The sequence below is a fragment of the Protopterus annectens genome, chromosome 6.part0 (assembly GCF_019279795.1).
Source record: "Protopterus annectens isolate FY-2018-M chromosome 6.part0, PAN1.0, whole genome shotgun sequence".
NCBI classification, from domain to species: Eukaryota; Metazoa; Chordata; order Ceratodontiformes; family Protopteridae; genus Protopterus; species Protopterus annectens.
This window is the reverse complement of record NC_056737.1, coordinates 1,099,147,324-1,099,162,159: the sequence shown is the minus strand read 5'-3', so window position 1 is coordinate 1,099,162,159 and position 14,836 is coordinate 1,099,147,324. Positions and strand designations below refer to the sequence as shown.

General features: G+C 40.4%; 1 protein-coding gene across 1 annotated transcript in view; it reads left to right on the top strand.

The window, feature by feature from the left end:
- Window positions 1-13,667, top strand: part of TC2N (tandem C2 domains, nuclear) — a 591,081-nt gene extending 577,414 nt beyond the window's left edge. The window contains exon 11 of the mRNA XM_044073626.1: window positions 10,412-13,667. Within this exon, the coding sequence (XP_043929561.1) occupies window positions 10,412-10,516 (105 nt within the window). The 3' untranslated portion in view covers window positions 10,517-13,667. The remainder of the gene's footprint in view (window positions 1-10,411) is intronic.
- The last annotated feature ends 1,169 nt before the right edge of the window (window positions 13,668-14,836 follow it).

Here is a 14,836-nt window from a genome sequence, read left to right as displayed (position 1 = left end):
TAAGGTAATGTTCCAGGGGATATGTTCTGTATGTATTGTACGGGAAACTTCAGGACATATTTTTATGTTGTGAGAGACAAGTTCAACCTTAGGTCAACTGGTGCCCTAAGCAAAAGGGCTCCATATCGCCCACCCCCACTGGCTACTCCCCCCCCCCACACACACACACACACACACACGTGTCAACCAGCATCACCCCCACCCTAACCTATCCACGCAATCCAGATTACTTTGTTCTTCCTTTTTCTAACAGTTTGTCTTACTCTTTCATTTTTTCCTGTATATATTCAATCATTCAACATATTTTAAGTAGGTAAAACTGCCCTTTGATAACTGTGAAGGGAACAACTGCTTTAACCTGGCGATCTGGGGGGAAATCTAGATGATTCTGAGGAGTATTTTACATCTTTTTAAAACAGCCTTTTCCTACAGTGATGATATGAAAAAAAAATCATGATTTAGGGAAGAAATTCAGTCATTACTGTTCAACTTTGTTTTGTTTTTGTTTTTGTGTATCCTTACAACACACCCCAGCTGACCAAGGCTAGGCTACACTGTATTTAGTACCTAAATTAAGCTTGGTGTCCAGAGGTTGGAAGGTGCCCAGAAGCTATGGCATAATAGATGCTTTTACAAATCTTTTGCTCCAGTGATGGCCTAAATCATGCAAAAGGAAAGAAATTTTATCTTCTTATTATTTTTTCATTTCAAGGAAGAAATTAGTTGCTTCTGTGGCAGAGAAGACAAGTGCTTGTAAGTGTACCTAAATCATATGTGGAAGTAGTACCTGCCTCCCTACCCTACATTAAAAAAGGTAACCACTTTCTGTGTACCCCCATCTGGTGTTAAACTGGGATGCAAATTAAGGGACAAATGGCCACAGTCATGTATTTCAAAATGCTGCTATCTTATGTGTATACAACATACCGCCTCACCTATACCTGCACAAGACAGCCACCTTCTGTGTACCTCCCTGATGTCATAATTCAGCAAAACTGAAAAAACAATAGAACATATTTGCTGTTAGACATATGTAAACAGAATGATCTTTTACCACCACCCCCCAAGACTGCCACCAGTTTATGCATCTGATATTTAATTGTGAGGAAAATAAAAAAAAATTGCTGTAATGTTTCCAACTTGTTACTTTTATTCGCAACACTGCTCCTATATAAGTTTAGTCACCCCTGTGCACCCCTCTAAAGTCTGTGAGGAAAGTTAAAGAAATAATGATATCCTCCCCAACACCCCATACAAGGCAGAGTGACCTTCTGTGTACCTCTGCATAGACCAGGTATTAGACTCGATGAGAGTCAAGGCAGAGGACACTACTAAGCCTGTGTCAAAGTCCACTTCTGCAGCTTTGGTGAGTGGGGCCACCAGCCCCCCAGAAGCTCTGAAGGCCTGGGTATTCTATGTTGTATTTTATCCCTTATTTTGTTTAGGGAGCTGACAGTTTAAACTGAGCAAGTGACAAGAGACTAAGTTACTTTCACCCAGACAAAAGCAGTCCTAACCACATCTATGTACAAACCAGTGATGGAATGTGATAAAAGAGGATGGCCATGTAATGCATTTCACCTTTGTTACAAACAGTTACTTCACATTAACATATTCCATGTTGCTTCATGCAAATCACATTAGTCATGCAAAGCCAGAGTAATAAGCAAACAGCAGCAGGTAGCTAGTCATTTTCCTTCACATACAGTCCCACTAATTATACTTCTCTGTCTGTGTATATCAGATGTTCAGGTAAGTAGTCCATCTTACTTCTCACAAATGCACAGTAGTCCTGCAAAGCATTTACCTGAGCTACCACTAGTTCAGACAGATGGGACCTTAGTTTAGAGAAAACTATAAAACAAGTGTCCCTGTTAGAAGAATATAAAAGAGGGAAAAGATCAACAAAAATACTAAGAAAGACAGAAGTAATAAAAGCAGCGCACAGGCCAGGATCTAGCATGCACTATGGCGAATAACAGCTGACAGTCTCAGCACAGCTGGGAAAATTTACAAGATATGCAGATAAATATAAAGGAAAATACAAAATAAACAATTTATTGATGACCCAAAAAGGTTTTATAGAGAGTTGGGAAACAAGGTAAAAGGAATTGAAAGTCCACCAAAAAAAGAAGAAATAGATACATTTTGGAGAAGTATTTATGAAGATCCTGTGGAGCATAACAAAGATGCTAAATGGATAGAAGAAGTAAAAGAATCTTCTTCTTCTTTTGGCTTTTCCTGGTTAGGGGTCGCCACAGTGGATCAACTGTCCGCTCATGATTGGCAGTAGAGTTTTACGGTGTCAAGTTGCCAGCCCGGCGCCCAACCTTCCACAGAAGGCACACGCACACATTCACTCATGCCTAGGGCCAATGTAGAGTGTCCAATCCACCTACAGCATGTCTTTGGGATGTGGGAAGAAACCGGAGCACCCGGAGGAAACCCACATGACCACAGGGAGGACATGCAGACTCCGCACAGAAAGCACCCCAGCCATCGAACCAGAGAACCTCTTGCTGTGAGGCGACAACGCTAACTGCTGCACCACCATGGCCGCCCCAGAAGAAGTAAAAGAATAAGAAGTTTAAAGGTACAAAATATGAAATGGGATGAAGTAACAGCCAGAGAGAGTGAAACAAAGTTAAGAAAAGCCTCCAAATTGAAAACTCCGGGCCCACATGCAGTACCTAACTTCTGATTAAAAGTATTAACATCTTTGCATGAAGGTTTAGCTATGAGTAAAAACTATTTATATGCGCACCCTAAACAGACACCAACCTGGCTAACAACAGGAAAAACAATGCTCCTACTTAAGAGTGAACCTGCAAGCTACCCTAAAAACTATAGACCAATAACTTGCCTTCCAACGAAGTATAAACTATACACTGGAATTGATGCTGACAGAGTTTATAGTCATATAGAAGAAACCTCAATTATGGCAGTAGAACAAAAGGGTATAAAAGAAAGTCATATGAAACAAAGGATCATTTGTTGTTAAACAAAGTCATATTGGAGAACTGTAAAAAGGTGAAGAATCTAAGTATGGTATGGAACGACTATAAAAAAGCATTTGATAGTATCCCACATTCATGGATAAAAGAGTGCTTAAAAATGTATAAGATACACCCTACACTGATCGACTACATTACAGCGACCATGAAATAGTCGCAGACCACTTTCCAATTAAGCCATGATAAAGGACAAATAATTATTCCAGGGATAAAAATTCAAAGGGGAATATTCCAGGGTGACTCTCTGTCACCGTTGCTATTCTGCCTTGCCCTTAACCCATTAAGCTGTCTATTTAACAGCTTAGGCCATGGCTATAATTTGGCTCCTAGAAAACAACAAAGTGTAAAGACTTCTCATCTTCTCATTGTAGATGATTTAAAACTGCATAGCTCATCCAATGAGGAACTGAAACCACAACTGCAAGTTGTCAAAACTTTCTCAGATGATATAAGAATGTCATTTGGTCTTTATAAATGTGCAAAAGCAACCTTTAAAGCAGGAAAGCTGCAGCACCAAGAAAACATCAGTTTGGGACAAGAATGTGATATAAAAGAACTTGAGCAAGAGGGAGTGTATAAATATTTGGGAACTGATAAATGATCAGCAATAAAGCATGAACAAATGCAAATAAAGCTTAGTAAGGGACAGTTTAGAACACTTTAATCCTGAAAACAGCATTGACATCTAGGAACAAAATCCAAGCTATAAACCAATTTGCTCTTCCTGTCTTAACGTACAATTCTGGAGTGACTAAATGGCCTCAAAATGTGTTGGATAGATTAGATAAGAAAACAAGAAGGATGCTTCATGCTCACCAAATGATTTATAAAAATCAGTGCATACCAAGATTATATATTCCCCATTCCGAAGAAGGAATGCGCCTCCTTGAAAGTGATTACATGTATAGATTGGACTCCACACATATCTGCTGACCTCACAAGATCCAAATGTAGTTAAAGTTTTGAAACATGAGGAGAATAAATCTAAGATGACGTGTCTGCTTAATGTGGCAGAAGCATAACAGCGTCAAGCAGGAATGGAACTTCATGACACCCATGCAGATGGAGAATACAGTTACAACTGCTGAATCCTACACAAATGCACTCTATAAGCACTGACACGAGTGCATGGATCGTGCTATCCCAAACAGAACCAAGACGCTATCCTCCACAAAAAGGAAGCTGATCTGGTGGTCCCCTGCCATAAACAAACTCTACAACAGAAGGAAGAAACTGGTGCAAAAGAGAGTAAAATCCCATGAGTGGAGGAGCTCCCTGGTCAGCCTCAGTAAGAAGCTGCGATCCCTTATAGGATCCTCCAAAGCTAGCTATGAAAACAAAATTGCCACTGATTCTAAGGACAACCACAAAGCATTCTATAGCTATGTCAAGAATCTCAATGGCAACACCCTGATCTGCTCTGAGTTACAGCACAAAGGCACAAAAATTACAAAACCAACTGATATTGCCAACATCCTGGCAGATAGGTTCAGTGCTAACTTTACCCCCTCTCTCACCCCCTAAAGGGCCCATATCTATACAGGAAAATGCAGAGTCCCTGTAATCACTACTACGCAGGTAAAAGCTGCACTCTCTAAAGCCAAAAACACAGCATCCATGGGACCAGACAACATCCCAGGCTGCATTTTACATGAACTTCAGAATGAACTGGCTCCCCACTTAAGCACCATGTTCAATAATAGCCTTGCATCAGGTTTTGTGCCCACTGAATGGCGCACAGCAACAGTTATCCCACTCCACAAAGGGAGAGCCACCACTGATCCCGGGAACTATTGACCTATTAGCCTGATGAGCCTGGTCTCCAAGGCCATGGAACATATCATCATGGAACTCATAAACAAAGACATTGGTAACCTCCAAACTCTGGATCCCACCCTGTTCGGGTTTGTGAAAGGCAGATCATGCCTCCTGAACCTGATCGACTTCTTTGAGGCAGTCACCAAAGCCGTAGATGAGGGTAAGGTGGTTCACACAGCCTATCTTGACCTCGCCAAGGCTTTCAACACCATCCCCCATTCTGGAATTACAGCTAAACTCACTAAACTAGGTATAAATCCCTATGTCACAAGATGGGTTGCCAACTGGCTCACTGACAAAACCCACACTATAAAAGTTGTAGACTCCAAATCTGACCTCAAAGCAGTGACAAGTGGAGTACCACAAGGTTCCATCCTGGGACCTCTCCTGTTTGGTATCTACTTCTCTGAAGTACAGGCCAACACAGAAGGCCTCTGGCTAATGAAGTTCACAGATGACTGCAAACTAGGAGCCATAGTCAAGTCCCCAAATGATGTGGACATCCTACAGAAGGACCTCGCTGAGACAGATGCCTGGTGTCAGAGCCATGGCCTCAAGCTCAGTGCCAAAAAGTGCAGTGTCATCCCCTTTGGTAAAAACTCTGTACCCATGAACTACCACATAGGCAGCAATCTACTTAACACTGAATGCGTGATAAGAGACCTTGGGTCCCAGGTGGACAGTAGTCTCTTCTTTGATAGTCACATCGCCACAGTAGCCAGGACGTCCTTCTACGTGGCACACCTCATCATAAAAGGGTTCTCATCCAGGAAAAAAGAGGTCATTGTTCCCCTCTACTCGACACTCATTAGACCCATTATAGAGTACACCGCCCCTTTTAGAATGTACCTCACAAGACATCTGCAGCTGCTGGAAAGGGCACAGAAGTACCTCACAAAGAGGATTACCGGCCTCAAACAACTTCTCTACACTGATCGCCTCAAAAAACTCCAGCTTTACTCCGTAGTATATCGCCTACTTCGAGGTGATCTCTGCCTAACATATAAAGCTATGTCAAACCAGAGCTGTTGGACATGCTACACCTAAAGAAATCCCAATCCCTCTGAGCTACACACTCTAGGGACCTAAAGCTTGTCGCCACAATAAACAGGACATGCTGGAGGGATAGATTCCTGTCCCAGAGACTTCCCATACGCTGGAACAGGCTACCCATCTATGTCAAGCAAAGTTCTTCATTAGCACTCTTCAAGAAAAATCTTGATGAGTGGATGGGAAATAGGAAATACACCCCGGGGATCACTTCTGTGTCTCTGCTCGACAGTGGCACAGGAAAATAACTTTCTTGGGTGGCATAAGCCAGGGAACCTTGTTGGCTAGGCTTATGTAGGCCCTTGGGCCAATAGCCTAGCACCTACATATGAACCTATGAACCTATGAATACCAGAAGTAGATAAAAATCAAGTAGCAACTGAATGTGCCAAAAAAACAAAAGAAAGAATGTAAGGTGAAGGACCAGATGAGAAGGTAATAAATGTGGAAAATGCATAAGTATAGCTGCAAGTATAGAAACCTTTTGGAAGAACTTCATGTTGCTCAGGAACAAACACAGGAATGGTTAAGGAGAGACTAATTCAAACCAAGAGATGAAAGGTTAATATTGGTAGCCCAAGATAGTGGGCCACGTACACACTGGTTTACAAAGTTCATTGAACATGTGGGAGAAACAGACAAATGTAGGTTTTGTAAAACTAAATTGGAAACAGTTGCACACACCATTGATGGTTGTGACATACTAATGGCAGAAGGACAGTATACTGAAAGGCATAATAATGTGGCAAGACTATTGCACTGGGGATTGTGCAAACATTATGGTAATGAAGTGGCTGAAAAACACTGGAAACATGAGCCACAAAGCATCACAGAAAATGATGTTGAAGTTTACACACATGGGATCATCCAATACCAACAGTCCAAAATGTAGATGGTAGAAAAACGGATGTAGTGGTCCAAGAAAAGAAGACAAAAGTAGCATTGCTCATTGAAATTGCCACACCAAGTGACTACAGTGTCCTGCGTACAGAGAGACACAAAGTCTTAAAATATCAGGATTTGCAAGCAGAAATGAGAGCAATGTGGAAAAAAGATACCCAGATAGTTTCAACAGTAGAAGGAGGAATGGGTCTTATAAAAAAGAATCTACAGTCCTATTTAGATGTGCTACCAATACATGTAACTCTGTACGAATTGCAGGAGGAGTCATTACTGGGCACATCGTGGGTGCTGTGAAGAGCACTTTTGGCTGACATCAAAGAGTGAAACGGTGCTAATTTCATGAACTTTAATCGTACTTTGATGTAGGAATGGGGTCCATTCCTGTCATGTTATTAGAAACCCAAAAGATATGGAGAAATTAAAAAAGGGAGAGACCTTAGTTTAACATGTCATGCAAAGGACCTCAGGAGTGTAGTACCCTTTTAGGCTGCACTGCAGTGTCAGTAATGGAAAATTAATCCAAGTGTCCATCTTCTTTGGGAATAGAACCTACAGATTTCAGATCTTTCAGAATAAAACATGTCTGCTACTTGTTAAGCCACTGACAGTTTTGTATTTATTTTTCTTTAGATACTATTATTGTCAAAAATGATGCATTTGTGTGGTAAGATTGAAAGGCCTTTGCCTTAAGAATTTGCAGCCAGTCGTATCACTGATTGCTTACTACAGTGCTTTATGATTCCGTGTTTGATGCCTGCATTAATATAAATATCCCTGTGCTTTATATAACTTCAAATTGCATTGTTGCTTTTCATTGAAATTTAACTGTTACTGAAAGCTGTCTGGGGTGTAGCCAGCTCCATTGGTGTTCAGTGGTAAAGGCCTGACTGCAGCCTAGGTGATCCAAGGTCAGTTAGTGACTTGGACACCTGCAGGAGTAGATGTGAGGAACATGAAGATTGATGAAGTGAGGTATTTCCTGTTTTATTATCTCCAGGAGAGAAGGATGGGGTTGTATGCTGGTGAGAGCAGGTCATTGATTGTTACTCAGTGAAGGCCAGGGGATCAGCAATGATGGAGAGACGTGCTAGCTGTGCAGGTGGACTTGGCTGATGTTGCCACATCGGGGAGATGGGGACTGCGAACACTCCCAGGCTATGCTTTATACCTGCAGTGGTTCATAAGGAGTAGCAGCACACAGGGGATAGGGCCCTACCTATGCAAAGTGTGCTCCATGCCCTACCTATGTACCAGTCAGCTCCAGGGCCCTACCTATGTACTAGTCAGCTCCAGGGCCCTACCCATGTACTAGTCAGCTCCAGGGCCCTACCTATGCAAAGTGAGCTCCATGCCCTACCTATGTACCAGTCAGCTCCAGGGCCCTACCTATGTACAAGTCAGCTAAAGGACCTTATCCATGTACAAGTCAGCTCCAGGGCCCTACCCATGTACAAGTCAGCTCCAGGGCCCTACCCATGTACAAGTCAGATCCAGGGCCTTACCTATGTTAAAAGTCAGCTCTGGAGCCCTACATATGTACAATTCAGCTATACGACCCTACTTATGTACCAGTCAGCTCCAGGGCCCTACCTATGTACACGTCAGCTAAAGGGCCTTACCCATGTACAAGTCAGCTCCATGGCCCTACCTATGTACCAGTCAGCTCCAGAGCCCTACCTATGTACAAGTCAGCTAAAGGGCCTTACCCATGTACAAGTCAGCTCCAGGGCCCTACCTATGTACTAGTCAGCTAAAGGGCCCTACCTATGTACAAGTCAGCTAAAGGGCCTTACCCATGTACAAACCAGCTCCAGGGCCCTACCCATGTACAAGTCAGCTCCAGGGCTTTACCTATGTTAAAAGTCAGCTCCGGAGCCCTACATATGTACAAGTCAGCTATATGACCCTACTTATGTACCAGTCAGCTTCAGGGCCCTATCTATGTACAAGTCAGCTCCAGGGCCCTTACTATGTATAAGTCAGCTCCAGACCAGCCACACTGTGACAACTGCTCCCCATCCATTCCACTCCTTGGCATTGAGACATGGTACTGCCATCACAGGCCAGATAGACACTTCCAGCTGGAAAGGGGAACCTCCCTGGGAAGAGAAAGAACTGAGACATACAAAATAGAAGGCAGGGGTCCCATAACTGAGAAAGAACTATGGGAATGGGAGGGGGAGTTACAGGTCCCCCCCCCCCGATATTCAAGCCATCGGCATATTAACAGAACTGATTGCACATGGGTACTAACTTGTGGCAAAATAAAAAAAGACCCTAAGTTGTATGCTGTACAGCAGCAGTGATCATTAGGCTGTAAAGTGCTAAAGAACTTCATCCTGTAGTCCTGGGTTTGATTCATTCAGCCTCCATTTGTTGCATCACTTACATGCTGTGCTTCTTTGAACAAGTCATTTGACTGAACCATACTTCCATGTCACTCCTGTTAAAGATCACTTAGACTTAATGAGCTTACTGGTTAAAGACTAAAAAAAATGCTGAAGTCTATTTGGTCACATTCAGTAACACTAATTTAATTTGACAATCCCCAAATTAAAAAAAAAATAAATTCAATTAACAGAGGTAATTTTAAAATGGCGTTGTCATTCCTGTCTCACAACACTTAGTTTTCCCATTATTTTCCTCAATGTGAGGAGTTTACATGGTCCTCTATCTGTACAAGTATATTTCTTAGAAGATCTCCATTTTTTTTTCTTGCTCCTTTACAACATGTCAGTATTCCAAAATTTCCCATACGACTGGGTGCAAATATGTATGCATTCTACAGTAGACTGGCATCCCATCCAGGATTGTTTGCTTACTTTATATCCACTGATTGTCTGTACAGACAGGCTCCTATTAGCCATGAATTGGGTTAAGCAGGTAGTACAAAATGGATAAGTGGTTCAGATGGTTAGGCAGTTCAGTGCAGAAAATTCAGACTAATACACAACATCAGCCAGAACTCAAAAACAGTTTTCATTCTAATTTGTCATTCTTATTAAGTAGATGGGGTGCCTCAGAGTCATATTGCTAATGATTCTCTAAACTGCAATAAACAGTACAAGAATGGCAGCTAGCTGATACCTAGAATTAGGGAGATGGTACTTATTGTAAGTATTGTAATACTTATACTGCCATCTACAGGTCTGGAGTTCAGTCATCCGAAGATAGAGCTGCTGGAGATGGAATTTATTGTATGTATGGTAGTACTTATACTGCCACCTACAGGTCTGGAGTTCAGTCATCTGAAGATAACAGAGCTGCAGGAAGTCCTAAGTATGGGAACATTTTGCTCATGGTCAGTAGTTTGCATTCTAATGACTTTTTCAGAAACAGGAGTATAATAGGTCAAAGGATACAGCACTAAGAGCATTATGAATTCATCAAAACATCAGTAACTGATCTGATACTAACGTAATTCAATAAACTGTCCAGTATTGTAGCAGGTGATATGAGGAGGAGGCATTCCTTAAGATGACAGTGATTAACTGCTAACATAGTAAAGTGATCTGTAAATCAAGTTCAGAAGGAACTGTCACAGAAATTGCTGCCACACTTATTTTTGTTTATGTAAAATATTGAAAATACATATACTAATATGTTTTTGTTAATAATTTTTGTAGGTTTTGCTTGGCTGGGAAAGTACCAGTAATGAGGCTGCAGACCAATGGAAAGACAGTTTGTCAAACCCAGAAAAGGTTGTTACGGCATGGCACAAAGTGACCTGAAAGGGCATCAGACATCTTATTAGCCCTGTGTACCACTTTAGGGTTAATGGTCTAAGCTGTGTGTTACTCAGCTGCACAAATGAAGGAGATAGTGCCTGTTTTACATGAATTATTTATCTTAAACTGCAAATTATCTTAAATGATAACATTTGTCCAAATGGCTTGTAATGCTGCCACATCATTTCTCTTTGACAGGTGGGATGAAATGCAAGATTTTAGCACTTTGTTTTAGTTGTTCATTTAGTTTTAGATACTCTTTACCAGTCAGTCTCACAATGTTTTATTGATTTGTATGAATAATATTTGCCAATTTCTTCCACCTGTACCCTCTGCTCTGAGGTAGAGACTTATGCATTACAGAATTACTATGAAGCTGATTACATTTTAATATCAAACACTTTGCCTTTAAAAAGGTGGAAAGCAGGTCTAAGCACACTTATTGGAAAAACTAGAATGTTCTGCATTTTGTAAGTACTTCTATCTATGATTTATTTTGCTTTTTTTTTTTCCTTTTTCTTTTGTGCATGTACAGTTCTGTAATTTATTTACTTCTTCATGAATACAGCAAACCATGTAATTAATCCTCAGGCATCTACTTTATTAACAATAATGTTTACTTAAGAATAGAGCAGTAGTTCCAGAAATGGTTACTCTTTATTTTCTTAACGAATTTCTTGTGTGGTACCCACAACAAATTTTTTTCACAATCATAAGACTTCTACACATTCACTTGTTAACATAGGATGAAATGAGAGTTACGCCCACACAAATGAAGAAAAAATCCTCTAGTTAGGAGTTTTTTTTGTTTCAGCACCCCAAGCAGTGGACCACAGGCTGCTGAAGTAGCCATCTATGGAGGAGTGTGGCAGTGTCTCACCAAGGTTGAACTGTTAAACTGTCCAGCATGGATGTGAGATGCAGTCAGTGTTCATCTGTACCCCTGAACTGCCCTGATTTATTATCCCCTAACGTGTCAGCTTACCTGTCTAAAAATAGGGTAAAAATAACAAAATTCTTACATTATGCAAATGAAGCTACAGAACATTTGACAGTGAATTGTTATGGCTAAAGGGTCATCTGTGGATTTAGCTCAAATGGTGTGCTCGCTTTGCATATGAGAGGTAGTGGAATTGATGCCCATATTCTTCATGGTTTTAAACCTATAGCCCTCTTTAACAGGAACCTGGATGACTGGATGGGAAACAGAAAATACACCAACAAATAAGAAAAAAAAATACACCCCTAGGATCCCACCTGTGTCTCTTCTGGACAGGGGAAACAGGTGCTGACTTTGTGGGAACACGGGAAAAATTCTTGGCTAGGCTTATAAGGGCCTCCAGGCCAATAACCTAGAATCATCCTATGAAGCTATGAATCTATGAATCTGAACATCGATGTGTATTTTTGTTTCAACACAGCATCCTCTTATGTACTTTGTTTTATGAGACCAGGAGCTTCTGTCATGTAATTACACATCATTTTTAAACAGTCTGCAGAGGAAAGAGAAGGGCACTTTTGCTTTACTGACACCAATAGAGAGAAGCACCCTTCACTTTCTGGTATAGAAGAACATTATTATCAGGAAAACAAGGTTGCCTTTTTTTGCAAATTCTGTATAAGAAATGCAAGTTGCTTAAAGGATAACTTCACCCCTATGCCATGAGTTTGCCATCAGAAAGTGTTCTTAATCTCTTTTTGTCAGGTCCAAGACTACCACATAAAAATCTATCTATACTTATTCTGAAGTGTTTATCTACACCATTTTGACTTGCTGTAAACTCTAACTTTATTTAGTTGTGGCATTTTTTCACAGTATCTTTTGCATCCCGAAGGAGTTTTCAGAAGCATTTTGTGGTTAAGACATGGAAAGCTGTATTTATGAGATTTACAGCCATACAAACAAAATACTTAGGTCACAGATTCTCATAGGTTCATAGGTAAATACAGGGCTAGCTGCCCTTGTGGGTCATTTTAAGCCTAGCCAATTTCTCTTTTAGTATTTGAATTAACCTATACCATTTAGTTAGCGATTGGCCTTACCCACCCATTATCATTAATTATATATATTACCCCTAGTGAGAATAACTGGGATCATAACATAGATAATTTGACAGTTAATATAAATAGCTAATATAGTACATTATCATAGATAATATAATCGATAATCCTGAATGGTACATTAATTTCTTTTAGGGAGGTTTTACTTAGGTATATAATCCCTTTGATAACAGTCAGATCAGTCTGTAATTATGATTCATCAGTGGGAAGGGCACCCAGCAGAACATTCATAACTGCTTAAGAGCATTTTTCAAACAAAAATGAAAGGAACTCCATAAAAAAGCTGTACTGACGTTCTGCCCAGAGACATTCAAGAAAACAGTGCTACGAAAAGACAGATAGCTTGAAAGAAACATTTCTGTAATTAGTGTCATATAATAATAACACAGGCACTGACAGAAGAAGTATTGGCAATAAAACATAATCATGTCAGTGTCTTTGGGTATAATATGTTACAAAATAGCAGTAACCTGTTAGAGGGCATAAGATGGTATAATTGCTTTTCAATCACTGGGTGAAGTTTCCCTTTAAATCAGTTATTAGTGCTGGCAGACTGCATTGTTACACCAGATCATGTTCAGATAAATGCAGTGTCGATGTGGTAGGGATTAGACAATCTTGTGATGATATCAGTTATCTACAGTGTGCCGTATAGAATACAGTGTGATATGGTAACACAAGTTGTGATAGCAGTGACAGTGCTGGAAAGTGGTTTCATCTTGTTAAATGTCAGGACTCTTACAAATGCTTGATGCCTACTTTCTTTAAGTGAGCAGTGTGCCCTGAGTAAGTGTTTGCACATCAAACTGTCTGTGATTATTACGGTCAAACAAGGTATTCAGCAAACGCATCAGAATATTTAGAAATGTATGTAGAAGTCAGACAAGTATGATTGTAAACAGCAGAGACCACAGCTAAATCTTCACCTCTGCATTCCATTTTCTTACAAACTTAAAATGTTTATGTCATGAGCCAGATTTTGACTAATTGTTAATCTGAATACAGCAAAATGTAAGAAAAATGTTCTGAAGACTATATAAATGTTTTTCATGAATCACTGAATAAAGCCACAGTAGTAAAAAAATTTACTGGATGACATTTGAAAAGTTTATTGCTAATTTTTTTCTGCATTTTTATTGTATTTAATGTTAAGTATGCAATACATTATCAAGTAAACTGATAGTGGCAAGAGAAAACAATTGAGTCATTTGATTTCAAGTGCCTGCTTAAGAAGCCAAATACAATATATGATGATTTCTAACGTGAAACGGAGCAACTGGACAGTGAACTACTATTTAACCATTATGCTGTGTCAGTGACAAAGTTTATATGTGGACATAAGCTGCAAAATGACTGAATGTAAAGATATTGGCTCTTCAGAAATATTGCACTCAACCACCTGAGGGAGAGACAGAGGCTCAACTGTAGTTTTTTGATTGCAGGAAGTCATTCTAGTGAAATGTATACATCAATTTATAAACATAATCTGTAAAGTAAAATTCACCCGTTCACTATTTGCCACTTTAATTGCTTGGTCCCCAGTACCATACCTGACATGTAACTACATAAACTGGACACTGTAAATGCGTTCAGAACTGAATGTCTTTACTGGCCTGTGAAGTACTGATCAGGCTGCAGTCCTTTCAAGAAACAGCTTCAGATCTTCATGCAGAGTGTGACTGAGGCATGGTATAATCCCCTAAATAGGTTATAGTGTCTGAGTAATGAGAAAAGTCTGGAACTTAACAAACAGATGAGATAGTTCTAGAAAGCACTGTAGCACATTGCAGAAGGATGAAAACCTGACTGCACTCCAAGTACAGGGCCAGGGTACTGAATTAGCCATCCAGGTAGGAATTGGAATAAATCACAGCGATGCTTTGCCAGTGTGGGGGACAATTGCAGTGAGACCTTGCTTCTAACCACCACCATGAAGGAAAGTGTAGGCTCAGTAGTGGTTTGCTGTAAGGTGTCATAATGGTCCTATAAAGCAGTATATGGCATGATATATGGAAGCATGTACCCCGTACTATTATTGTAAGCCATGTGTCTGCATCATCTGCATTGCCCTGCTGAAAGGAGAGGAATTAGAGATTAGAATCCCTCTAAATTGCTGTGATAATGGCCACCCAAGTGGCTGTCTGTCTCTCCACTACAAATAAATGACTGGTATAACAGGAGAACAAAAGAGCCATTTGTCTCTGACACAGTGGCGGAGACCTGAAAGCTGCTGGTAGAAGGCAGGAAAAAACACATGCATAA